General features: G+C 57.7%; 1 protein-coding gene and 1 long non-coding RNA gene across 3 annotated transcripts in view; one reads left to right on the forward strand and one right to left on the reverse strand.

Moving 5' to 3' along the window:
• Positions 1 to 338: 338 nt before the first annotated feature.
• LOC123817565 overlaps positions 339 to 26,576 on the forward strand; it is a 31,555-nt gene continuing 5,317 nt past the window's right edge. The window contains exons 1-2 of the long non-coding RNA XR_006785455.1: positions 339 to 1,005; positions 6,220 to 6,331. This is a non-coding gene — a long non-coding RNA (uncharacterized LOC123817565). The remainder of the gene's footprint in view (positions 1,006 to 6,219; positions 6,332 to 26,576) is intronic.
• ACE (angiotensin I converting enzyme) lies at positions 1,002 to 21,223 on the reverse strand. 2 transcript variants are annotated; one of them, XM_045837297.1, is made up of 26 exons: positions 21,072 to 21,223; positions 20,483 to 20,793; positions 19,717 to 19,884; positions 19,046 to 19,139; positions 18,207 to 18,350; positions 17,533 to 17,724; positions 16,871 to 16,968; positions 16,297 to 16,469; positions 15,749 to 15,972; positions 15,315 to 15,459; positions 14,907 to 15,005; positions 14,539 to 14,661; positions 13,959 to 14,170; positions 13,153 to 13,289; positions 12,123 to 12,281; positions 11,717 to 11,804; positions 9,655 to 9,798; positions 9,287 to 9,478; positions 7,522 to 7,619; positions 7,151 to 7,323; positions 5,074 to 5,297; positions 4,621 to 4,765; positions 4,226 to 4,324; positions 2,225 to 2,347; positions 1,690 to 1,877; positions 1,002 to 1,519 (listed from the first exon to the last, which is right to left on the reverse strand). In XM_045837297.1, exons 1-26 carry the CDS (start codon positions 21,139 to 21,141, stop codon positions 1,290 to 1,292), a joined length of 4,053 nt encoding a protein of 1,350 aa, XP_045693253.1. In that variant the 5' UTR covers positions 21,142 to 21,223; the 3' UTR covers positions 1,002 to 1,289. The 2 variants fall into 2 exon arrangements, with proteins under 2 accessions (XP_045693253.1, XP_045693254.1); XM_045837298.1 differs by having other exon boundaries at positions 21,079 to 21,180.

Here is a 26,576-nt window from a genome sequence, read left to right on the forward strand (position 1 = left end):
GCAAAGCTGGGAAGAGGCTCCGGGCCGAGGGTCCTGACGGAGGGGGCCTGGCTGGCCGTGGAAGGAAGCCCGTGGCCCCGGAAAGCCGAGTAGCTTCCGTTGGGCCAGATTCTAGGTTTGGCACTGACGCGCCTGAGAATGCAGCCGGCCGAGTTAACTGGGAAGAGGGGAAACAGCTCGGGACAGTGCGGTCCCACTCAACTGCATGCTGAGGAGAGACGGCTGGAGAGGTGGACACGCTGCCACGGCAATAGCGCTTAGCTCTAGGCATTGACAGAAAGGGCTTTTATTCTCTTCATAGTTTGTGGATTTTACAAACTTTGTACAAAAATGTAGATAAAAGTTATAAAAACGTGTTCCTCCAAATGGTACTCGTTCACACCCGCACGGGCCTTCCGGGGAGGCTCAGGCTGAGGGCACGCGCTGGTGGACGGGCGTGGGCAGCCTCCGGCCGCTGGTGCCCACGTGGGCCCCGCCCAAAGCCATGCTCCAGCATTCAGGACCCCTCCCCAGCCGGGGCAAAGGGGCCTGGCCATGGGCCTCAGGGGCAATACTCAAGTGGACATGGGGATGGTGCAAGTAGGGGCTTGAGGTGACCATGGGGCCAGTTCTGCACTCTCAAGGCACTCTCCCCCAGGGGAGCCTTCCTGCTGAGGGACCTGGCCATTTATGGGAACAGCTGGGGCAGGACTCCCCCAACACAAGGAAATGTGAGGCAGGAAGTCCAGAGTCTCCGCTTCCCAGAGTCCTCCTGGGTTGGTGCCTGGGACAGGCAGGGGCTGACTGCCAAGGCAAGACATTGGCCGGTTGCCTGGGCTGGAGGGAAGGCAGGCGTGGGCACTGCTGGGTGGTGCCCAGGCCAGAGCTCTGGGGCATTTTCCCAGGCTCTTCTTGGAGGAGGATGAAGTTGCCCATTGAAATGACCTGCTTGACTGCCAGGAGGTGGGAGAGCGTCCCTGACCCTATTCCTGGCTTCCCGGCGAGGGACACAGACTCAGATGGGAGGTCAGAACCTTTAATTGTATTCACAGAGAGACTGGGAGGGGGCTGCTTGTTAGGTGGCCTGGTGCCCAGGGACGAGGGGGCAGGGGTCACAGAGGTTCTGGGTCTGGAGGATGGATTCTCAGCACAGGAAAGGAGGCAGAAGGGGAGAGGGTCAGGGCAGGAGGAGGAGGAGGGCCGGCTGGGGTGAGCAGGGACAGGAGTGGAGGGTTTGGGCCCACCCCGTGCACCTATGCCGGTGTCTCAGTGGCGGGCACTCCCTAACTGGCCAGCATGGCCCAGTCATCTCAGGAGTGTCTCAGTTCCACCTCAGAGCCGAACTGGGGCCCGTGGTGGGGCCGGTGGAGCCTGTGGTGGCGGATGCTGAAGAGCCGCTGGGTGAGGCCCAAGGTGGCCACCAGCAGGGCGACGCCCAGGAAGAGCAGCACCCACTGGCCCACTCGGGCCTGCTGTTCATCTAGGTCCAGGCCTAGGAAGTTGACGCGGCCGTTGCCCGGGAAGGAGCCTTCTGAGTAAGCTGGGCAGGAGAAGCAAGGAGAGCAGGGCAGTGGGCAGGGCTGGGGGCATCTCGGCTGCTTCCCTACCCGAGCTCCGAGGCCAGACTCGGACCCGCCTGGGCCGGGGCGGGGCCTGGCCTGAGCGAGCTCTGTGGGCCGGCTGGGGGCAGAGGCGGGGGCGGAGTGGTACCGGAGTCCGGCGTCCAGTTGTACTGAGGCCAGCCCAGCGTCTCCCCGTGCCGCCCGTTCTCGGTGAGGAGCCAGTCCAGCAGCGGCTTGAAGTAGTTCATCATGGCTGCCGCAGACATGTTGGGCTGGCCGGTGATCAGCCTCATGGCCTCCGGCCACGGCTCACTGTAGCCCAGCTTCATGGCGTCCCTGGGGAGCACCAGAGAAGGGAAACCAAGTCAGAAGGATGGATGGGGAGGCTCCCTGCCCCTCCTGCCCTTGATGCCTCAGCCTAACACCCACCAACCAAACCCCGTCTCCCACTCTCAACATCGCTGTGGGAGGGCCCGGCACAGTGAGGGCAGGTGAGGGGTGGTCTGCACCCAGGGGGCTCTAGTTTCCTCCTGCAGAGGCTCATCATGACAAACAGGCTTCACCTGGGAGTTCCCAGCCCGAACACCAGAAAGGCAGGTGTTCCCAGCAGAGCCCCATGGGGCTCCCCAAGGTGGAGGGGTCAGAGGGTGGCAAACAGCCAAAGGCAGGCCGGGAGGACTCACGCCAGGCGCTTCCCTGCCTCCTTGGACTGGTAGATGTCACACTGGTGCAGGGGGCCCTTGTGGCCCGCCGCCCGACACAGTGCCTCGTGGAACTGGAACTGGATGATGAAGCCCACGAAGTACCTGGAGGGGAGGGAGGCGTGGCTTTGGGGGCTGGCTAGGAGCCTGGGCCCCAGCCCTCGCTGCCCCAGCCCTCCACTATAGCCAGGAAGTCTGGGTGAGCCCACCCTGGCCTTCAGAGTCATCCAGGCCCCCTTCCACACCTCCACCCTCGAGGCTCTCTCCACATCTCGGGAGGGCCTGTGCTGAGCAGCTCTGGGGTCCCTCATGGGGGAGGAGGGTCAGCGCAGTGCCCTTTGGAGGTGTGGCAGGCTGCTCTGGAGACAGTGAGGTCTCCGTCCCTGGGGTATATGCAAGTAGAGGCCAGTTGTTGGGCAAAGGGTCACGTCTAGCTGGCAGGGCTATCTCGGCAGGGAAGCCAGCCCAGTGATCTCCTTAATCCCAAAGCAGCAGGGATTCCCTGGTAGAAATCTGCTGGTCAGCCGGAGCCACCTCTAAGTCTGCTGAGGTTTCGAATGTCCCAAACAAACAGCACAGGCCTCCCACTTTGAATGCTGGGCACAAGCCATGTGCCACTGACTTTTCTGGTGTTTCCTAAAAGTGCTTTGCCAAGGCTGCTGGTCAGAATTGGGAATGAGCCTCCTTTGCCCACTTCTGCCTGGAGAATTACCTACACTAAGCTCAAAAGCTAACCGTCACGTGGGCCTAGCTTCTGTGTGAAAGTGAATGCCAGCTTGGAAGCCTGGAAACCAGTCGAGAAGGAGGGTAAAAAGCTCTTCCTATGGGTCATCCTGGCACACTGTTAAGGTCAAGCCTGTTCCTAGGTGTCCTTGAATTTCCTTGGTCCCCTGCCCACTGCTGCTCTCTGGAGCACTGGAGCAGACTTTCTTTCCCTCCCTGCACCCTGAAGGACACAATTCACCTACCCCACACTTATGTATTAGACCTTGACTATGTGCTGACATTATGCTGCGTGCTGGAAGGGTGGGCACAGTGGGCCCTCCATCACTGGGTTTTCAGGGACCACAGGAGGCCAGGGCTGGACGGAGCCATAGTCCTCACTGCCCTCTGCATCTTGCCTCATGGGTGGCCTGGGCTACCTGCAGCCCAAGGTCAACAGGAACCCCACCTGAGGCCTCCCCAGCCCCCTACGTTCCAGGAGGACTGCAGACCCTGCAAGCACCCACTTAACCTGCCGCACATAAGAGGACGCGGAATGCTCTGGACACCTTCACGCTGCAGCTACGTGACTCACAGTGCTAGTGTGTGTGTGCACGCCATTTCAGACAGTGATTCAGTAACAGTGGGTTGTAGCCACCGTGTCCCAGCCTGCTATGCATTAGACCATGTGCTTAGAAGTTAACTGTTGCAATAGTCCTGTGAAATGGGTTTTCACAGGTGAGGGGAATGACACAGACATTGAGGAACATGCTTAAGGAATAAAAGGTGTGGGGACAAGATTTGAACCCAGTTCTGTCTGACCCCAAGCCCACAATCCCATGCCCCTATCAACACAGCCTCCCAATCTAACTGGGTCTCTAACCCTAGTGTTAGTGTACCGGAGGTCGTCCAGGTACAACTCAAATTATATCATGGGCAATATGTTCAATACATACAGTAAAGGAATCACAATCTTGTTAAGAAAAGAAAAAAAAAGAAAGTAACAAGGCTCACTCAGCCATGATCTAGCCATGGGCCATGGTTAATATGTTAACAACCCAACCTAGGTCTTATAACCAGTAGCTACTCAGGGTAGAGTTTCTGTTTTCAATCGCAGCATAGACGCTCTCACCGTACCAAAAAAACAAGACAATGGTCAGCCCTGGTTGTAGGTGAGTGTGCAGTGCAGCCAGCTACCCCCCTCACCCCCGGTCACCCCGACCAGATGCGGCAGTGACAGCAGTTTGAACACTGAGCGGCCTCCTCCCTTTCCCTTGTTACCTGATATAAGGGACATTTGAAGAAATGTGGAACTTGGCCCCTGGGTCAAAGTCACCTTGAGACCTGGCCACTGGTGAGCAGAGGCCCTGGTACTTCAGCCTGTCAAGGTGGAAGACAGGTTGGAGAAGGGTCTGAGGAGAATCAAGCCAGACAGGGTTGGCATTTTTGACTCCAAGGGTGGTCCTTGCACCTGGGGCTACACCAGGCGCCCCAGACTCTGGGGTGCTGTGTCTCTGTGCACAATCACCCCCACACACCCCATCACTCACACACAAAGACCCATGTGCACAGACACACACTCAGATGCTACAGACACAGACACACCATGTGCACACACACAGACACCCATGGAGCCCCTCTTCCCAACCCACACCCACACAGGAATGTTCTAGAACCTGAGGCTCCACCACTCCTGGTTGTAGTTCTCCTTGGTGATGCTTCCATCAAACACCCTCCAGCGCCACTGGTCCACAAGGTAGCTAAAGGGGATAAAGGCGATCTTGTCCAGGGCTATCTTCATCAGGAAGTTGATGTCTTGCTCTGCCAAGGGGAGGAAGCCTGCGGTCAGACCCACATCTGCCTCCTGCCTGGTCCAGGCAGCTCGCCGGGGGTGGGTGTGCGGTGGGTGGGGGCGGGAGCGAGCTGTACCTCTTTGGCTCCTGCAGCCTGCCTCTTGGGGTGGCCTGTGGGTTCCATCCTCCCGGCTCACTCTGCTGGTGGCCCCGCTATTCCCCATGGCTCTGTCCCAACCTCTGCTTGTGGGCCATTCAGTCCCCTCTCCCCTCATCCCAAGCTTGCCGCCCCTTCCTGGTCCCTGTGCCCACCAGGATCTCCTGTTCCTCTCTCACCGTAGCTGCCACCATCGCTACTCAACAGGTTGATGGTGTGTAGGTGCTTAGGGGTAGACACTGAGAGGGCCAGCACGTCCCCAATGGCTTCGTGAAAGCCAGGGTTGGCACCCTCCTGGAAGGTCACAGGCAAGTCCTTATACTGCATGAAATACTGTATGTGGCCCATTTCGTGGTGGGCCACCACCAGGTCCTCCATGTTCACAGTGGTGCACTGCTTGATCCTGGGAACACAGGGGTAGAGAGAGGGTGTGGAAGGGGACGGTGAGGAGCCCTGAGGACCTGCTGCTGTACTCCATACAGAGCAGACCCCATCACTGCCGAAAGCAGAGAGCCCAGCATTATGGGAAAGAAAACCGGGAGGAGATATGGAGTGAGCCTGAGAGAGAGGGGATCTGGGGCTTGGAAGCCTCTAGAGTGTGGTTGTTGAGGGCATTCCTCTGCCCCCAACTTTTCTGACTAGCTCCAGCCCACATAGCCACATTGCTTTCTGGCTGTGCAAAGTGCTTGCTCTGGAGACTCCAGGACTTTCCCTTATGGCCAGTGCAGGACTTTCTAGAATGTGGTTCCTGCTGTTTCTTATGCACGTTTTGGCTCTCCCAAGACTTAGGCTTCCTGCGGAGACACCAGTGTCGGAGCTGTTCCGTGGCCTGTGTGTCCAACCGCAGCAAGCATATTCGGCCCCGGGGCTTTCACAGCCAGGCCTGAAGTGACATCCACAGAGCCATTCTGGCCAGAGCTTCTGCCTTTCTCTCCATCTTTCCTCATTGTCTTTTGTGAGCCAATGAAGCTCTCCCGGGATCTAAGAGCCTTTTGGATCTGTCGACCCCATTTTTCTGCCATTCTGTTTGTTGGGAAGGGCAACAAGCTGCCCAGCATCCTGAGGCTCAGGTCTGTCCACCTTTTCCTATGACTCCCCCATACAAGGGAGGACCCCCCAAAAGAACTCTCGTCCCCTCAATTCTCTCTGCACCCCACTCTACAGCTGTAGCCCTTGAAGGAAAGGCCCAGGGCCAGTGGGCCTGTGAACCCTGCCTGGCTTGTTCCAGGCTCTCTGGGTCCACTTTTCTCGTAAGCTGCCACGGATCCTTTTTGCCACTCTCCCTCCAAAAAGCTGAGGTCTTCTTTCCCTTCTCTTGAATCTAGGTTGGACAGGCTTCAGCCAACAAAATCTGGCAGAAGTGACTCTGCTCGTTTTGGACTTAACCTTTAAGAGACTGGCTGTTTCTGCTTTTGCTTTGGGGATGCCAGCTACCAGGTAAGAAATCTCACCATCTGACTGCCATTCTGTGAGGAAGCCCAAGCTAGCATGGAGAGCATGGACCCCCAGCTGTCCCAGCCCAGGGACACCATGTGGGAGTCAACCTGAACATTCCAGCCCCAACACGTGCCACGTGGAGGAAAACTGAGGAACCAAAGCAATAGCCAGAACCAAGGCCACAGACAGATAGCTCCACTGAACCATCCCAGCCGCCTTCAGAGCTCCCGCAGCTGTGGGCTCTGTCACTGCAGAGCAGGGCCAAGCCACTCCGCTGTGTTGGCTGACCCATAAAGCCATGGTTCAGACCACTAAGTGTTGGGGTGGTTTGTTATGTAGCACCAGATAACTGAAGTGTGAATAACAGATAACTTCGGTGAAGGCACCCTCTGAGCTTCTGTTCAGTGAGGGTGGATCTGTGTGAAGTCACCCAAGTCCTCGTGTGTCTCCCTGTGTCAAGGTACATGCACCCGAGGAGAGGGCTAGCTGTATGCAGGGGCCGTCCGGAGTGAGAGAAGGCTGGGCAGCTCACACGGTGCACACACCCAGGACTGGGGTCTTGGGCTCTGACAACTGACCGGGCTGGCAGAGCTGGCTGGCATTTGAAAAGAACCTCACCTAGTAGATGCGTTTCTCCTGCCAAAAGCCAGTGGTCAAGCTGAGGCTGGGCCCTGTCCTCTTGACTTTCCATCCCAACTCTGGCCCTGCACTGGCTTTCACCTGCTCTGGCTGAGAGGGGCCAGCAGTGGAGCCTGTATTTGGCTTATCCCCTTGCCCGTGGGCTCAGAATAAGGTCCCCTGGCTGCAACCTGGACACACCTGAAGTCCTTGCCGTTGTAGAAGTCCCAGGCGGAGGCGTGGCATACCACCTCCCGCCCATCGGTCGGCTTCTCCAGCATCGACTTATTCCAGAACTCGGGGGGCACAGACAGAAGCCCCAAGGAGGTGAAGAAATTGTTCGCTTCCTCAAACATCCTTCTGGGAGTCCAGCCCTGCAAACAGAGGGAGCTTTGCCCAAACTGGGGACTGTGGGGGCAGACTGTGTGTCACAGGCGGGGAGGGTACTGGAAGAGGGCCAAGCTGGAAGGACCTGGCCCAGAGGCCCCCCTCCTCCCGGGGTGGAGCCCCCCCTTCCCTGTGCCCTGGGTCTCCCTGGAGGAGCAGGAGTGATAGAGAGGACAGGTGCAGACCTGCTTTATCATGGCCTCTGTGGCATCTATCTTGGGGGCCGAAGGGAAGGGAGCCACCAAGTCATAGATGTTGACCCAGCTCTGTGCCCACATGTTCCCTGGAGGCGGGTAGGGGAAGAAACGGTGGAGACGGGAGAGATCGGTGTTACTTCTTAGGCTCAGGGAGGGCAATCGGATCCCAGTCCTGCTGATCATAACGTCTTTCCTGAGTGCCCACTGTTTGCGAATTGTGCTGGGCACTTGATATACATTATCTTCAGCCTAAACATCCAGCCCACAAGGTCATTAGTTTTCTGGCTCACGGGTGAGACCCCTGCTGCCCATCAGGGAGTCAAGATGGTCCCTGAGCAGTGGGAACCAGTGTGACTAGCAGCTGTGTACAAACGCAGAAGCTTCAGGCCCCTGGGACATCAACGTGCACATGGCCACTACTTACCAAGAGTCAAGTAACCCGCCCAGGGCCCATGGCTCCTAAGCGAGGGGTCTGGGGCTTAAAGGCAGGGAGTCAGGTGCGCTCCTGCCCAGCCACTCCTGTGTCCCCTCCACGTTGCCTGGGGCTGTTTGTGCAGTCTCAGCCACCTTCAGGAGAGGCTGATGCCTTTGCACGTGGCACATGACCGGGGCCCAGTTCTCCAGGAATGGAGAACAGGAAGATATTCAGAGTGAGTGGAAGAGTCCAGAAATAGATTTGGAGTAGAGGATCTTTCATAGTCAAAGGAGCTTAAGCTGGAAGTGACATCAGGTAAAGTCTGAAGTACAACACAGTGAGAGTGAGTGAGAGAGAGAGGGGATGTGAGGGAGGCAGGGCCTGGCCACTCCGATCCCGGGGCCTGAGTTCTGAGCCCAGCTCTACCCCAGCCCCCTCGGCCACCTGGACACATGGCTTCCTTCCCAAGGTCTGTGCTTCTCAGTCATCACGCTGATACCTGTCCACCCTAATGTTCTTTGGTCTCACCGGAGAGGGGTCAAGGACGGGCCTCCTAGGGTGCAAAGACCCTCCAGGTTGAGTGAGAACTAGACCCAAAGCCAAACCAGCTTCTGGGTTCTCACCCAGGATTTGTAAATAGTCTGTGGCCCTTTCTGCTCACAGTGACGCGTTCCCGATGGTCCAATAAGGACAGGATCCTGGTAGCCTCTACTCCCCTCTGGTCCCTACCATCCCTTATCGTCTTTCACTGCCTGTTCCGTATGCTCAGGACATTTGAATTGACAAGCCCTGGAAAAAGAGGGCCCCAAAGTTGAGGTGGATCTACACTCTCAGGGTTCTTCTCTGGCCTCCTAGCTCCCTTAGGATGCACGCTGAGTCTGCCCTCCACTCCCTGCCCCGACTTTCCCACCTGCCAGAACCTCTCGTCTTTCAAGGCTCTGCTCACGTGCCCTCCCCCCGCCCCATGGGCCTCAGTTCCCACACACAGCCCCTTCCCTCGCTCTCCGGGTCACACTGCCTTGAGCTGTGATGGGTAACGGGCTCCCTGTGGCAAGATTACGAACTCTCTCCACTGTCCAACCCATGGTGACTTGTACCACGTGAATCTGTGGCAAGTGCGGCACCAAATGCTGGCTCTCCTCCCCGACCTCAGCCCCACCCACTCCAGCTGTGGCAACCTGCCCTCCACAGGCTCAGGCCTTTCTACTCTCCCGCCTGAAGCACCATCAGCAGACCCTTCCCCGCCTGCCCTCTGCTCTCTGGCCAGCACTGGCCCCACCCTCCCTCACGCCGGCATCTGTCTTCGCCTCCACCTGAAGGCCCAGCGCCTGTCCTCACCCAGCAGATGAGCCGGAATGGGACCCTCCAGGTGGATGTGCTGGGGCCCGTAGTGGCGGTGCAGGGCCCGGCGCACGTAGGCGTGCAGGTTCAGGTAGAGCGGCTGAAGCTCCTGGAAGAGCTGCTCCAGGTCTTGCTCCAGGTTTGGCATCTCGTACATAGATCTCCATGAGTCCCCTGTGTCCATGTAGCCTGCAGAGAAGACACACCTTGGCTCTCCCAACACTCGACCATCCCCTGAGCAGCCCACCACCACCACCTCCTCCAGGGATCTCCCTCTCGCTGGGCTGAGGGTTTCTGAGGACCTCTCTGAGGGCCCCAGGGGGCCTGGGACCAGAAAGCCAGTGACTCTGGCCTGAGGGACTCACCATTGAGCCGGGCAGCCTTGTTGGAGAGTTCCACATATTTCGGGAAAGAAGGGAGGATGGATCTTCCCACCTTGTCTCGCCAGGACTTCCATGCCCATAATAGATCCTCATATTTCCGGTTTGTGGCCATCAGAGTTGTAATATCTGGGGGAGGGGTTGTTAATTGGCTGGAGCCCCCAGCCCTCAGCCTACCTGCCGCCTGCCTCTAAGGTGAACTCAGTCACGGAAGTTCAGAGCTGCAATAAACCTGCACAGGCAGCAAGTCCAGTGAAAAAGGGGAAAGGGGATGTCCTTTCTACATGGCCTACAGGGTGGCACTGCAGGGACACCATATCAGGCCATTGTAGGCTTTCAATGTGCTTCTTTTCACATGAGCAGTAAGGTGACACGGCTGGTTCCCATGGCTGAGCAGGGCCCCTGCCTGGGAGAGACGGCCCGAAGGTCACAAGACCTGAGTTTTTACTCTAGTTCCTCATGGACCCTAAGATTACCTTGCAAGTCACAGGAGCCCCCTCTCCCTAATTACAAAGTGGGGACAACGCCGGCCCTCATGGGGGAGTCCAAATCAAAGGGGAACATGAAGTCCCTGAGCTGGGGTGTCCCCTGTGCATTTCCACGTCCCCACAGAGTGCAGGGTGTCTTCCACGGACTGTAGTCGAACTGGACGGAGTGAAAGAACCACGTCGCCAGGGGGCCAGAGAGCCTGGGCTTGTGGCCCGTTGGAGCCGCCGAGTACGAGGCCTCCACAGCACGGGCCACGCGGAGCTGACACGCACGCCACAGAGCTGGGCTGAGATGGCGTGAGCTCCGGGGTCGTCCCTCCTTGCCCTGGCCCGAGCCGGTCGGCTTCAGCCACCGCTTGGGGTTGTCCACGCTGCATTATCTGCCTGGCTACATGATAACACTTCTCACAGAGAAAGTACATTCAGATCAGTTTGGAAAAAACTACTCTGAGAATTCCACATCTGCCCCTGCTGATGTGCGCATTCTGCATTCACGGGTGTTGCTTATTTTCACTAGTGGCCGTGCAGTGACCAGACAGCCCAGCCCCAGATTAAGAGGCTAATTGATGTGGGGGAGGAGGATGAGGGCTACGTTCCCCTTAATGTTCTCCTCCATAAACACACGCAGACTCATATGCGCACACACACGCACACCACATGGGTGCGTATATGCTCGTGTGCACAGGCCCCCAACACTTTGCGTGCATACCCACGTACACAACCCTCAGGCCAAACCCTGTCCCATGAACACTGTTTTTCTCTCTTGTTTATTTTCCATTTCCCCTTCTCATTGTTCTAGCGTGGGAGTTGGGCAGAGGGCCAGGAAGAGACTATTTCTGGATGGAGATTCCTCAGCAATAGCATTTATACGTTTGGCTCCCCAAGCCTGGGAAGGGCGGGCAGGGAAGGAGGAGGTGTCTGGCTGTGTGCAGGTACTCGGGTGTCCAGGGGGAGCTCTTTCAAAGTGGGGAAGGCAAGAAGGGCCCGCCAGTGTGGTGAGAGACAGGGGCCCAGCCACACTCAGTCCGCTCTTTCCAGCAAGAAGTGGCGGTCGAGGGAGTGAAGTGGGGCACAGTCTGGACCACACAGGGGTTTCTAGGGCTGTGCCTTCAGTTTCTGGAGGGCAAGGGAGGGGCCAGAGAAGGTGGGGAAGTCGTGGAGAGGATCGAGAAAGGAGCATGGAGGAGCGGTGGCTAGAGTTCCTGTCCTGATTTGGAGTCCAAGTGCTAAAAAGACGAATTGGAGATCCCGCTGCCCTCAAGGGCCAAGTACAGGAACAAAAAGAGAGACCAGGAGATCCTGGAGGGGTCCCTGGGAGAGTGGATGGGCGCACCCAAGGGTGGGCAGCGGGTTAGGCCAGAGAGGAAGTCGGTGCTGGTTCTAAGTGGGACAGAGAAGGCCGCCTGGTGGAAAACAGGGCGCCGAGTTTCCTCAGGCATGCTGACCCCGCAAGTTAGGAGCACCTAACCCCCTTTTCACCAGCCAGCACCCCTAACACTGTGCCGCCGCTGCCCCCAGTCTACCCCAGCCCCTCCCTGTCCTTCCCCACTTGAGCTCACCAGGCTCTAGATGTAGACACGTGCCGTTGGTGTGGCACACAGAGGCCACGCTGTAAGTGGTCTCCATGTCCAGCAGGATCTGGTTATACTGCAGGAGGAAGAAGAGAGGCAGTGAGCTGCACCCCTCTGCTGCCTGCTCCACCCCAGCCTCATCACAGTGCGTGTATGTGCGGGGGCAGGGGGCATGCTGTGGGCCTGGGGGCTAGTGTTCCCAAAGGTGCTGCCTTCTCAGTAGAGGAGGTACGCAATGTGCAGGTGCACATTGACATGGCAGGTGCCACAGCTTGACAAAGCAGGGACGAGATGGCAGCATGAAGACCAGAGCCTGTGCTGGGCTCGTTGCCCCGAGTGGGACCTGATCCTGACCTAGGACCCTCCACTCCCTGCTTCCCCCAAAGCCACACACCTCCTCCAGCTCCTTTTCAGGCAGCGCTGCCCGCTCGAGGTCCTGAATCTTGTGTATCATCCGCTTCATGGTGGTGTTTTGGAAGTAGGTCACGTCGAACCGCCTGGCCCGGGTGCCGAATGCTAAGGTATGGTTTGCCATCTGTGCGTTCTTCTGTAGCTGAAGGCAGAGTGGGTGGGGGGGGGGGCCAGGCTGTGAGGCTGGGAGCTTTGGAGAGGCCCCTCAGAAGGAAGTGCCCTGGGGGAGCCCAAAGGGACGGAGTGCGGGGTGAGGGAGGGCAGTTTTATCTCGCTGTTGCTTTTGCCTATAAAAGACTGTCTTTGACCTGCATTGTCTGAGATGTCCTGGGTGCAGTCCGTGTAGCTCAACAGATGCCCTCAGACACTCTGCTGTGGTGGGGTGGGGTGGGGGGACACCACCCTAGCCCCTCCCCTGTATCTTAAAGGCCATCAGGATGGAGGCAGCTTGGTGTTAGCACTGAGGCCAGCCTCTGCTCTGAGCCTCAGGCCCCTTCTGTGAAATGGGAACATGATTGTTGCCAGGTTTTGCGAGGCTGTTCAGGAAGCAACGGACAGAAAGTGCCAGGGAACAGTGGCCAGCACACGGGTCTTCAGGAAACATCTGTCCGGGTCCCATAGCTCACCTTGTACAACCTCTGCTCCCCACAGAGGTGGCGGATGGGGTGGGAGGGAAGGGCAGCCCTGGCTACGGTGGTAAACGGGGGCTTTCAATCTTCTTAGAAATGAACTTCGGCCTCACTTATTTGTATACAAGTCATTCCTTCACTAACAACAGATCGACTGTTAACGAGAGACTACTTGTCTAGGTGTCGAGTATCTGCCCCACACTGAAGTTGAGTATTGTTTTAAATATTCCATCCGGAGTTTTCACAAATTCCGGGGGCCTCCCTGTGCCGAGGTGACACGGGCGTGGAGGATGGCCTGCAGGGCCTCGGGTTTTGAGGGCTGGGCCCGGGGGGAGGGTCACACAGGGCGCGTACGCACGGGGGTGGGCGGGCGGCGGCCCCTACCAGGATCCTGCTGGTCTCCGTGCTGATGTTGGTGTTGTAGTCCCAGTTGGCCTCCGCATATTCATTCCACACCACCCGGGTTTTCTCATCGTATTCCTCCAAAAAATTGCTAGCCGTCACCTCATCGGTCACCAGGACTGTGGGACAGAGTGGAGGGAAACAGACAGACCTCCCCTTGCCCTCTCCTGTGATTGGCCTGAGCCCCCGGCCCCTGCCTCCCCCCCACCTCCTCCCAATCCCTGTCCCCTCGAGGCCCTGCCCCATCCCTCCCTGGTCCCACTTGGGCTCTGAGTTATCTGGCTGCTGGTTGTTGCCTGGTGAGTTGTCTGGTTTCTGGTTGTTGCCTGGCTGGTTGTTCTGTGGCCGATTGTCACCTGGTGGGTGACCTTCTGGCTGGGGACCAGCAGGGGGTGCCCGCAGCAGAGCAAGAAAAGGAAGAGGAGGCTGGGCAGTCCTGAAGCAGCCCAACCTTGGCCCATGGCCGCAGGAGACAAGAGCCCTGCAGCCACCGCCCCCTGGCCAATAAGAGTGGAACCTGGCGCGTGACCTCATAGAGCAGTGTGACTGGTCAGCCTGCCCAGGGGACCTCGGATCTGAGCACACCCTCTCTAACGTGCTGGGGAAAAGACAGCCCCATCTGCCACTCTAGGGCTACTGAGGGGCTAAAGGGCTGCCTGGCCCTCCAGAGATGGGTACCAGGGCCTGCCGGGAGGAGCTGACCAGGACCTGGCCGGGAGGCCTGAGGTCCAGAGCCCAGCACTGAGAATGTGCCTTAGGGCCCTTCCCACCCTCACTCAGAGCTTTACCGATGGCCTCCGGGTAATTATTGGGCAGTGGTGGTTGCCACTGATATTCTGGCCAGCCCAGGACCTCGTTGTTCCGCTGGTTCTGCTCCTGCAGCCACTGGCTGATGGGCTGGAAGTAGTTGAGCAGTGGCTGAGCATCCAGGGCCTCCGAGCCGATCATGTCCTTCAGCACCTCCTGCCAGGGCCGCGAGGAGCCTGCCCTCAGCACCTCCCTGCCAGGCAGAGTGGGCACCATGGACACGAGGCACTCAGGCCAGTGTCCACTACTGGCCCACCTGATACCTCTCCGGGCACTTTCGCCCCCCTGCTAGAACAGTGGTATTAAGACTCCGGGACCTAGGATTTCTATGGAGGGGGTGAGGGACATTCATCTTGCCCCGAGCCAGCTGCCCCTGGGGCCTCAGACCTGGGCCCACTCAGTAGATATTGGATGAGAGAAAGAAAGGAGGGGGTAGGGAGGAAAGGCCCCCCAACAGGTCGGCCCTGTGGTGCTGTCACTGGAGCAGCCGGTGTTTTTCCAGACATGCCCTCCCAACCTCTCCCCCACCCTCCCACTTGCCCTCCAGCTCCTCCCACACACCGGAGCTTGTCTCCTGCTTTGGTGGACTGGTAGATGTCACACTGGTGCAGTGGGCCCTGGTGGCCTGCCTCCTCGCACAGGGCTTGATGGAACTGGAACTGCAGGATAAAACTCACAAAGTACCTGCAGGCACAGGGCGGGCGTTAGGGGCTGGCAGGGGTCCCCTGCCCAGGCACCATCCAGCTTCCCACAGGGCCGAGGCTGCACCAAGGGCTGCCTGGGGAGAACCGAGCCTGGCTCAGGAGGGAGACTCAGACAAATTCCAGGGAAGGACATGGGAACAAGCCCTGGGAATGGGGGAGGCAGGATCATGGGAGCAGAGGGAAGGGGACTAAAGGTATGACAGACCTGGGTGGGGACCACAGTACCTGATGTATGGTGTCATATGTGGGATATGAAACTTAGCTCCGGCATCAAAGTGGGTTTCATTTCGGATGACTGGAGGACAGATGCCCTGATACTTGGTTCTAAAAGAGAATGGTTAAATGATCTTAGGACCTAAATATTGCATATGGGCTGGTTTAGCTTTTGCAGAAAAGGCTGGTAAGCAGGCATTCCCACTTGGCCATCCCTTCCATATCCTGGTGAGTTGGGGAAGAATCTCTGGAGGAGGAGTTTTCGGCAGGAAAGAAGAAAGCAGCAGGGGAAAGGATGGAGACGTCGTTAGAGAGAGGGAGACTGGGACTGGCGGAGGCAGGAGGCTCCCGCTCGCCTGGGGTGGTGTAGGGTGGAGGGGCCATTTGGGGTGAGGCTCTTCCCGGCCCCCGTTTGCTCACCGAAGATACCACCAGTCAGAGTTGTAGCGGGAAGGCGGAGTGCGTCCACTAAAGACCCCCCAACGCCACTGGTCCACCAAGTAGCCAAAGGGCAGGAAGGCAATTTTTTCCAGCGCCATCTTTAACAAGTAATTGATGTCGCTTTCTGTTGGGAGATGAGAGGTGAGGGGTCAGAGGGGAAAAGGGAGTCCAGTGAGGACCAGGTGGGCCTGGGGAGGAGCCAGCGGGAGGGGTGGCTGGGCAGACGCAGAGAAGGGAAGGCTGGCCTCCGAGGCCGTGGGGGCCTGCTCGGCAGAGGGTCCTTGGGCAGTGTCGAGCTGGGAGTCAGGGTGGGCTGTGGGGCACCAAGGCAGAAATGAGAAGGGCAAATGGGAGCAAGGCCAGCGGGGCCCTGCTGCGGGATGGCGTGGGCCTGGCCCTGAGCGCCCCCGTACCCGTGTCATTGACTACGTGGTCCAGCAGGCCGATTTTGTGCAGGTGTGCAGGAGTGGAGACGGAGAGCGCCAGCACATCCCCGATGGCCTCGTGGAAGCCGGGGTTGGCACCTTGGCGCAGGGAGACGGGCTGGTCTTTGTACTGCAGGTAGTACTGAACGTGGCCCATCTCGTGGTGCACTGTGGACAGCTGGTCCATCGCAACCCGTGTGCACTGCTTGATCCTGGGGCAGGGAGAGGGCAAGGCTGAGGGTGAAGGGCTGGGCAGGGCAGGGACCAGCGCGTGGGGAGAGGACGGCCCTGGGGCTCGAGGAGCTGGTGGAAACGCACAGAGCCTTTGCCCTGCCCCAGCCCACTTCCTTCCCAGGTGCAGAGCTGACTGCCTGTCACAGCTGCTGAAGGACAGTGGCCCGACGGCAGCCTGGGATAGACTGGCCCCCCAGCCAGTGTGGCACTGTGGGGAAGGCAGACCCGGGAATCGGCTTTTCTGTGCCCGGGGTTTCCACCCTCCCCAGAGCCCTCGGCCCCTTGCGGCCCCAGGTCCAGACCTGAAGTCCTTCCGGTTGTAGAAGTCCCAGGCGGAGGCGTGGCACACCACCTCACGCCCATCGTTGGGTTTCTCCAGCATGGACTCTGCCCAGAACTCGGGAGGCATGGGCAGGAGCCCCAGGGAGGTGAAGAACTCCTCGGCCACCCGGAACATGTGTGTAGCGTTCCAGTTCTGGCGGTGGGTGCAGGTGCGGGTCAGGGGCGGCTGCCGGCCACTCGCCGTGGCTCCCCTGGGGCAGGTCTGGGGCCCCCCACACAGGTCAGCTCTCTGCCCACGAAGGGCATCTCTGCTTGGTGGCCTCCTCATCCAGAGGCAGGGCCCCTTATAACCATAGTGGATAAGCCAAGAGGGCTCCTCGCACCCCGCCGGTGGGGGCCAGAGAGAGGGGCTGGCATCTCATTGAAGACATACACCCCAGCTCACCACTTATACGCACACTTCAGGCTGCTTCTCTGTAGAAAGGGAGGGACTGAGGTCCCTACCCGACCCATCTCCCTCTCATGACTCCCTCCCACCCCTCTTCCCGTGTTTCCCTCTTGCTGTCCCCTCCCTGGCCTACCTCAGGAGCTTACCTTCTGCACCATAGTAGTGGTGACGTCAAGATTGGGCTTGTCAGGGAAAGGCACCACCATGTCGTAGATGTTGTCCCAGCTCTGGGCCCACATGTCCCCTAGACAAAGGGGGGAACTGGAGAATGCAGCTCCCTGCCCCCGCAGTGCCTGTTCCCCCAAGCCTGGCGCTGGGCAGCGCCCGGGCCCACAGCAGCTGGACACCTGGGCCGAGGCCAGGAGGCCAGGCGTCTCCACATCAGCCCCACTCACGGTCCCCAGTGCTCCATGTGCCCCGGGGCCCAGGCGAGGCTGTCGGGGGCCCTTTCTGATAGTGCTGGGACCCCTGCCTTCCAGGCCTGAGGCGGGGCTGCGGGGAAGGCTTTCTGGAGCATGTACCACGATCCTTCCTCCTCCACTGGAACTGGGGTCAAAGCCTTCATTGTGACTCCTAGCTCTGCCTTTTGCTAGCTCTCTGTGCTCTGCCAAGTCACTCACCTACCCTAAGCCTCAGGGTCCCCAGCTGGAAAGCAGAAATGATCACCAGAAGGATCACCTACTTTATGAAGGTGCTGGGCATGCTGCTTGGGCTCGTGCGTGTGGAGGGGGAACAGTGCAGTGCTCTGAAATGGGAGACACGGTGAGGATGATCCCTGGGGTGTGTGGAGGCAAGGCCCAGTCCTTACCCAGCAGGTGAGCAGGGATGGGTCCCCGGAGGTTGATGTATCTGTCCCCATAGCGACGATGCAGCATGCGGCGGACGTAGGCATGGAGATTCAGGTAGAGGGGCTCTAATTGATTGTAGAGGCGCTCCAGATCCTCCACGAAGGTGGGCGCCTCATACCAGGAGCGCCAGTAGTCCCCCGTGTCTGAGAAGCCTAGCAGCAGGTAGTGTTGGGATGCAGCTCAGGCTGCAGGCTCTGGCACCTCTGCCCCAGCTACCACTTCGCCACTCTCCTGGCTCAGGGCCTCTATATCTGCCAGCTAATGGAAGGGATGGCTTAGGGGTTGATGGTCTACGATTTTCTAACTAGGGGTTGAACTCCAGCTAACCAGACCCTGGAGAGCCAAGAGGCAAAGATGAATGCAAGGGAGGGGAGGAGTGCCCGGACGGTCAGATAGGAGGGATGGTGTAAGGGCAAGATAGCATTCTGGTGGAAGGCAGGCAGGGCTCCCGCCTGCTTCCACCATCCACTGTCTGTGTGACCTTTGGACAGTATCTGCAGTCATTTCAACAGCTGCTCTGCCTGCCTCAGGGGCTGGGGCTCAGTGCAGACAGTGGTTGGGGAGAGCACCCTGCAAACTGGGTACGGCAGCACCCATACAACAGCAGGGTGGGGGTGGGATGGGGCATGCTCACCATCCTTCTTGTGGGCCTCATTGCTGAGGGCAGTGAATTCCTCAAACAGGGGTTTCAGTGGGACACCCACGGCATTGTGCCAGCCCTCCCAGACGTAGAGCAGCAGGCCGTAGTTCCGAGAGGCGGCCAGGATGTGCATGAGGTCTGAGACACAAGCGAGCAGGGTCAGTTAGAAGGTTTCCGTGCTGAGGTCAGCATCAGCCTTCATCAGAGCTCCCACATTGGTCCTCTCTATTTCCACCTGCTTGCTCGACATCATGATATCCCCAAAGCCAAGGGCAACCTATAAGATGGACAGGATGGGGCTGGGAGCTGGATGAAGCAAGCGCCCAGGCAGGGCCCTTGTCTCCAGGGAAATGATGATCTAAGGTGGTTGATGCAAAGAGGGCATCCACAGGCCGAAACTCAGACAGACCCTCTATGCCTCATTGGATGGAGTGGCTGACCTCAAGGCTGCCTAGTAAATGGGGGTGGGGTGAAGGGGGAGAGGTGGACGGTATAAGCAGAAGTCCAGACGGGTCTAAGGCCTATGGAGAGCTCTTTTGGAGACTGAGAGGACCCCTGAAAGGGGAAAAAACCTGAACAACCCAATGCAGTCAGGAGGAACAATGGGAGAAGCCAAAGTACACATGGGGTGGGGATGGCCCGGGAGCTGGCGATTCTGGAAGTCAGTTTGCCAGGAAAAGCCGGTGTGTGGGGGCACCTGATAGTCCCACCCCAGTTGGAGGTCAGTGTCATTGGGTTTACCCGCTCTCTCCACCGGTCATCCTCCTGGGTTCAGGGTGATGGGAAGGGCTAGGAGGCCCCAGTAGAGAGGCACTGTAGTGACAGGGTCGTACCTGGGTCGAGGGACCAGCAGGTGTCATTCCTGCGGGGGTAGCAGACCTTGGCAGTGGAGAAGATCCTGTTCATGTTGCTTTGCAGAGAGTTGTACTAGAAAGTTGGAGTTGAGACCATGTTAGTGATGAACAGGCCCAGGATTACCTGGCCACCCTCTCTTTTCACTAGAGGGAAAAGAAGGCCCAGAGAGGGGATGTGGCGTGGACAGGCCACTCAGTGGCACTAGGAGCGCTTCTGATCACTGGTACACCGATTCCCTCTCCAACAGAAGCAGCCAGTGGAGGTGGAGACAGTGTCCTGAGAGTTAGGAGTCCAGTCCCACCTGGCAGGGAGGGCAAATCCCACCCCCTGACCCTGGGGATGTCTTATCAGTCCTCAGTCTTCCTACAGAAGCCTATAAACCAAACTCGGAGAAATTCTGAAAACTCCTGTTTCCTCTTACTGTTTACTTGCATTTTGCTTTCTACCCCATGATACTTGTAACCCAAAACAACTTCCCATCACATCTCCAAGAAAAATCAATGCATCAGGAAGCCATTCTGTGCTTATACTGGTTTCCCCTGTAGATCCCAGGGTCCCTCTCTCCCAGGTCCCCCTCCCCCCCTCGGCTGGGTGTGGGGAGGCGTCCCCCCGCCACTTCTGCCTCTCCCCTCGAGCCCACCGGCCCCACCTGCTGCCGCTTCTCCAGGGGCAGGTTGGCAGGGCCCAGGATGCGCACGCCGCTGAGGACCCTTCGCAGTATTGGGTCAGTGAAGTTCTGCCAGATTGGGTCGTACAGTTCCTTGGCTTTCTGGCCCCAGACCTTTGCAAACTCTTGGTTGAGCAGGGATGCTTCCTCCTGTGGGCACCGGGAGGGCAGGGGCATGTGTATGGGGAGGCCTTGGTGCTGGGAGTGGGGAGGAAGGCCAAGGGCTCCTGAAAACTGGAGCTTCAGGGAGCCCTACCTCCCCCTGAGCCCTGGGGTCAGGGACTGGGGGACTCTGCCTCAGGGCAGCGGTAGAGCAGAAATAGGGGCCAGAAGAGAGGCAGGAGGAGGAGAGGGAGAAGACTCAGGGATGAGCAGCGACAGGAACAGTGAGGGGGGGTAGGCTGCGGCGGGAGAGGACGAGGTCCCGGAGCAGAGCCGGCACCCTGAGCGAAGACTGCTGCTGACCCAGCTCCGGGTCATCCCTGGGCACTGCCACCTGAGCGAACTCCGTCTCAGCGGAGCCTGCCTCATCCGTTCGGTTCCTGTATTGGCTCGGACCCTGTGCCCAGCCCCGCGCTAGGCGGCCTCCCTCCACTCTGACGGGGCACGGCGCGAGTGGGGGGTGTGGGGGCTCACGGCCCCCAGCCCAGGGTACGCGCCCGGCGGTGACTCCCGCCCCCCACGGTCCGGCCGCAGGCCTGTGATTGGGCGCCCGGGCCCCGCCCCCGCCCGGGGCCCGCGCGCCCACCTGGCGCCGCGCATTCTCCTCGGTGATGTTGGTGTCGTGCGCCCAGCTGGCGACCGTGCTCTGGTACAGCACCTGCTCGGCTTTAGGGTTGAAGCTCTCCACGAAGCGCTGCGCCCCATCCTCATCGGCGGAAAACTCTCCGGGCTGCAGCTCGGGGGCCAGCGCGAGGGCGGCGGGCGGCGACGGCGGCGACAGGAGCAGCAGCAGCAGCGGCAAGAGCGGCGGCCTGGGCCCCAGACGGCGGGACGCGGCCCCCATAGTCCGGCGCGGTGAGCGGTGCTGTCCGGTCTCCCGCGCTGAGCCCGCCCGCTCTGCGGATTATAAAACCGGGCGGCTGCCGCCTTCCGACACACCCCCACCTCCCCGCCCCACCGCGCTTCCTCTCTGTCTCCAAAGTCCCCTGGCCGCGCGGGCCTAACAGAGCGGGGCGGGGACGGACGCTTCTTGGCCCGCCCGGGTAGGGGCGCCGGCCCGGGGAGGAGCCGAGGCGGCCCCCTGCGAGATGCAGCCAGGAGGTGGCGGGTGGGGCTTAGGTCAGGCTCTGGGGGAGGAAGCTAGCAAGGGGGTCCCCCGCCCCGAACACGCACACCTTTTACCCTGAGGGAGCCAGCAGCCTGCTGGAACACCCAAGCCTGCCCACGGTGCCCTCTCCTTGTCATCACACAGCCTGGCAGCTCAGCGGAGGAGCCCGAGAGTCCTGCGGTCTCTGCCGCTCAGTCTTCCGGCCTAAGGGCCCCAGGCCAATGGGGCTCCACAGTGTCAAGGTGAAGAAGCTGTCCGCAGCGCCGCTGGCGCAGCAGGGAGGTTAATGATCAGTCACCACGTCTGGCTTCTTCCGTAGGCCTTGTGAGGGAGGGGCGGAGAGGGACCTAGTGGTTGGGGGAGAGTTTAGGCTTTGGCAGGCGCTGCAAAGATGTTCAGAGCTCCCCCCCCCCCGCCCCCCGCCACACACACACCTGGGGACTGGGTGGGGGCTGCCAGGAAACGGGTAAAGAATGGAGGGGCTATTCTCGGGAGGGGGGGGCAGAGAGAGGGACAGGAGCATCAGCACACTGGCCCTCTGCCCATTGGGACACAGCCGTTGGGATCGCTCGTGCAGATGCAACCACACAGACCTGTAGCCTTTGACAGCTACAGAGAGGATCCTACAGATGAGAACAGCCCCTTCATTCAACAGATGAAGAAATCAAGTCTCAGGCTGAGTGGCTTTCCCCAAGTCACTACACTCCCCATCAGTCTTTCCCTGCCTCAGGCACATGTCCCTCTAAGTGGCAAGCATAGGGGGAGGGAGGACAGTGGTATGCTTTTGAGGTGTCTGTGAAGACTGGGGGTCCCCCCCTAACTCCTCAGCACCATGGTGTCTGTTGTCAGAGGTGGGAGGACCCAACACCCAGGCAGACACCCCACCAGGTGTGGGAGGGGACCTTGAAAGAAGTGTGTGCTAGGCAGAAAGAGCAGGCAAGGAGCCAGGGACAGCTGCTGGGGAGTCCCCAGCCATTTGGGAGTCGCCTGGACTCCTGCGCATCTGCATGTGGTATGGAGCCTGGGGCTCGGAGGGACACCTGGGCTCACGTGTCACACTGGGCATATGGAGTGTGGCAGCAGGCTGTGCGACCCGAGGAGCCTCAAGGTCATGCTGAGTTGTCAGATGACATGGTGCCAGGGAGAGGTGTGTTGGGGAGGATGGGCATAGGGGTGGGGAGGAGGTGGCTGCCCCAGCCTTAGGAGGGGGCAGGCAGGGTGTTGTCAGTGTTGTCCTTAACCATGGTGGGTGGAGGGGAGAGAGGAGGGAGGAGAGAGGAAGGCTGGGGCTTTTCCTCACACCAGTGCACTTCAGCACTGGCTGAGTGGACCCTGCAATCAGATCAGCCCAAATAAGGTCAAGGGCCAGGCTGAGGGTGAGGCAGCGGCCCGGGCTCTCCTGCTCGGAGCCACCCAGCTTTCCCGTGGTCCTCACTGCTCAGCTTTCCCAGCTTTGAGGGCAGTGGGCCACACGTGCCATTGAGCCTCCGTCTTCTGGGAGGGAGCAGCCCCTCCACCCATGGAGGCTGGAGGGAGGGATTTTGAGTGTGGCGCCCCTTCAGGCCCTGGAGGAGTGGTCCTGAGGGTGGGGGGAAGGGTAGAGAGGACGAAGAGTCTGAGGCTTAGCTAGTACTCAGGGAGCCCTTCTCTTCTATCAGGGCAGAAACTTCAGAAGGCAGATGGAAGCAGGTTTCAGCCAGGGCCACATCTCTGAAGAGCTCCTGAGAGCCAGGTCTGGGAGGATGGTGGACCCCGTGCTCTGTGCCGCCCACCCATTCTCAGGTCTCACCGTTTGGCGCTCTGACAGTGGCTATAAAACATTGGAGTTAGGGCCTGAGTTTCGCACAGAACAGCCACTGCCTCCTTGAAACATAATAGATGCAAAGGCAGTTCATGTTTTAACTGTGCCCTAAAAACCCTGGTTTACAAGGAGCAAACTGATAATGGCTGGCTGGGGGTGTCGCCTGAGTCTCCATCGTGGTAGCATTTCCTGTGATGGCTTGTGGGATTGTACAGCTTCTCCGCTGAACTGTGAGTTCCAGGAGGACAGAGGTTGTGTCTGCGTCATTCTCCGGTTTCTCCAGAGCGCAGTTCAGTGCATGGCACAAAGGAGGCCCTCATTCAAGGAAGGGGGAATGGAAAGGAGGGGTGCCCGACATTCACGTCCAGTCCCTGGGTGGCCAGCTCACAGCCTTCTGCAGGAATCACACGGAGCGCCGAACCTCACTGATTCTGTGTTCACAGTGACACAGACACGGCAACCTTGGTTCCAATGAGTGAAAGTGAAAAATAACATCTATTTTTAGGTCTTATTCCTAATGTGTTGGGAACCGCCCTGCCTGGTATCAGAAGCTGTAACCCCCGCCTAGGCTAAGGCTGAGGGAATGACCTTGGACCGTAAACCAGCAAGGAGACAAGCTTATCTCCCCGACAGGAGTGCAGCTTCTTCTCCTTCATACCTCACCCTGCCTGGACCCCAAAGCTTGGTCGGTTAGCCAAAGATGGGTAAGATTCCCCAAGGGGGGAACAAACTAAGACAGGCATGATCACGTGGGAGGCCCCCAAGAAAGGACTTTGGGGGCTACAGCAAAAGGGGGTGATGGACCCTCACCCCTCAGCTTTGACATAGCCTGAGTCCTCATTGTCTGCGAGAAAATCTCCTAATCTCTTGGCTGCCTTACTTCCCTTGCTCTACCTAAGCCTGAAACAATGACAGGGTGGTGCAGCTCTGTGCTGAAAAGGGCAGGTTCCCGGGTGATCAGGCCTAAGAAAGAATATGTAAAATCCTGTGAAACCTGCTTTGTTTAGAATGCTCTCAGTTGAATGATGAGAGTCCAGGGAAGAAGTAAGTTTGTTCCCTAAAGTTTTTTACAGCTCTTTGACCCTGGCTCAAAATAGGCCCTCAGACTTCCTTGTTACCTATTGTTTGATCCTTACTTCCTAGCAATGAGTAATGAGCTTTACCTGAATTCTTATGCAAACAAAACCAATAAAAAGCCTCTCCGGTGGGGGAACGGGGCGCTCTCCCCACTAGAGAGAGTGGCCATTCCGTTCCTACTTCCCCACAGGACTTGGTTGTCTCTGTATATGTTTTTCACGAGTGTTGACAAGCCATCCGCAGCGTTCGCGGTCACTGCTGACCCATGATCGAGACACTGATGGAGAGGTATAATAATGAGAAGGATACGCTTTACATTTGGATAGTGCTCCAGACCTTACTGAGTTCTTTTGTGTTAATAATATAATTTGATATTTACAATGACCTCCAGAGGCAGGAAAGAGACAAGGCCCTTTGTTCAAGCAGCTCCCAGCAAAACAATGGAGGAGGCCTGAATGCTGCTGGAGAACGTCATTGTGATGAGGCCTGACCCGCCAGGGGAAATGCAGCCAGTTCGGAGATCCCTCATCTCTTCATTGTTCTTCCGGGGAAGGGAGGGCCACCAGGGCCACCAGGTAGCAGACTTGGAAATGTTAGGAATGAACCTGACATTTATGATAGATTGATTTTTGGCAAGGGTTCCAGGGCAATTAAATGGGGTGGTAGGGAAGGGAAGAAAGGCTTTTTACCAGGTGCTGCTGGGACAACTGGATTTCCACATGCAAAATAATGATGTTGGACCCCTTACATCATACCATTTACAAACATTAACCCACAATGGATTGTAGAAACATAGGTATAGTCTTTGCAGCCTTGGATCGGGCAATGGTTTCTTAGATGTGACCCGAGAAGCACAAGTTATAAAAGAAAAGTTAGATAAATTGGTTTTCATCAAAACTAAAAACTTCTGGGCTTCAAAGGACAACACCAGGAAAATGAAAAGGCAACCCACAGAGTGGGAGACAGCATCTATGTCACAAGGGACTTGTGTCCAGAATATACAGAGAGGCTTACAACCCGACAATGAAAGGACATAGCTCAGTTAAAAAATGGGCATAGGATTTAAATAGACATTCTCCAAAGAGACTCACAAATGACCAAAAATAACGTACAAAGATTCTCAAGTTCATTAGTCATCGGGGAAATACAAACCAAACCACAATGAGATACCACTTCACACTCATCGAGATGCCAAAAATAAAAAAGACAGACAATAACTAAAGTTGTCGAGGACATGGAGAAATTGAAGCCCATATACATCCCTGCTGGGATTGTAAAAAGGAAGAGCTGCTTTGGAAGCCAGATCGGCATTTCCTCAAGACATTAGCCGTGGAGTTACCATGTGGCCCTGCCGCTCCGCTCGTGGTGGTGTGCCCCAGGGAAGTGGACGCATGTCTGCACAGGAACTCACACACGAAATTGGAGACAGGCCAAATGTCCATCAGCTGATGAATGAATACACAAAATATGGTACATTTATACAATGGGATACTGTTGAGCCCCCGAAAATGAAATATTTCTGCAATATGGAGGAACTTCAAAAAGATCACACAAAGCAAAAGATGCCAGTCACAAAAGCCCTGCATGTGTAAATCCATTTCTGTGAAATGTCTGGAGCAGGCAAATGCGTAGACACACAAGGTAGATGGGGGGTGCCGGGGTCCTCGGGCAGGGGCACTGGGAGTGACGGCCAATGGCACCGTGTGTCTTCACCGGATGATGAAGAGGCTTTAGTGAAATTATTCGTGGTGGTCACACAACCCTGTGAACACACTGGAAACCAGTGAATTGTGCACTTGAAAAGGGGAAATTTTAGCCTATGAATTATATTTCAATTTAGCTGTTATTAAAAAATATGCCCAAATGTTCACTTCCATCATTCTACATTCCTCAAGGAGCCCCTGATCATTGGTCTGTTTTCCGAGGCGCCGTGGTTCTCTCACTGAAAACCCTCTTTGTTCGGCCCAAACCACCCGGCTCTTAAAGCCCGAGCTTGAACAGCTCTGGTCCGCTCAGCCCATGCTAAACTCCTTTCTCTATTTACTCTGCATCAAGTCACGTGGACACCAAAAGCAAGGTGCAGGGGAAATAGTGCTGGTTTACGAGCCAGAAAAATCTGCGCCACACTTTATCACTTTATACCCTCTCTGAGCCTGTTTCTTCCTGTGCAGAACGGCTGTAAACAGTTCTGCCCGTCCTCCCTCCGAGGGCGGTGGGAAGATGAAGACAGATCCTGCGTCAGTCGTTGTACAAAAACACTGTCATCAAAATCATTGGCCAACATTCCTATATGCAAGGCCCTGGGCTGAGTGGGAAATACAAGATTGTTGCCTTTAACATAAAACTTGGGGTGAAGAGAAAATGAGCTCTCGGGCTAAGAGCTTAAGGTTAGTATAAACAGTAGATGCTCAGGGATGGGGAGGAAGATGACTCACGCTGGCTGGAGGGGACGGGCAAGACAGCTTCCCTCCGAGGGAGGCAGGGCTTAGCCTCAGAGAATCAGAGAGGGTTAGCCTCCAAGGCAGAAGGCTCGAGCCATTGCAGAAGTGGGAACGACAAGGATGGAACTGGGCGGAGTGAGAGGAGCCCCACAGAGCTGGGAAAAGGTGTCATTCCTGTCCATGTTCATGAAGGGACCACTGCAGAGATAGCCTCACTAGGGACAAACCCAGAAGTGGGTTTAAGGTTTGAGGT

This window comes from Phyllostomus hastatus, unplaced genomic scaffold (genome assembly GCF_019186645.2).
Source record: "Phyllostomus hastatus isolate PE091 unplaced genomic scaffold, TTU_PhHast_1.1 phas_contig_210, whole genome shotgun sequence".
Classification (NCBI taxonomy): Eukaryota; Metazoa; Chordata; class Mammalia; order Chiroptera; family Phyllostomidae; genus Phyllostomus; species Phyllostomus hastatus.

What these genes read in the sequence shown, in the direction of transcription:
- ACE (XM_045837297.1), bottom strand. Translation starts at nt 21,141, where the DNA reads ATGACAAGGAGAGGGCACCGTGGGCAGGCTTGGGTGTTCCAGCAGGCT. An exon ending in TGAGGCCCACAAGAAGGATG is followed by an intron (nt 17,725 to 18,206) that starts GTGAGCATGCCC and finishes ACCTGCTGCTAG; the next exon opens with GCTTCTCAGACACGGGGGAC. An exon ending in CATTCCGGCTCATCTGCTGG is followed by an intron (nt 7,620 to 9,286) that starts GTGAGGACAGGC and finishes ACCCGCCTCCAG; the next exon opens with GGAACATGTGGGCACAGAGC.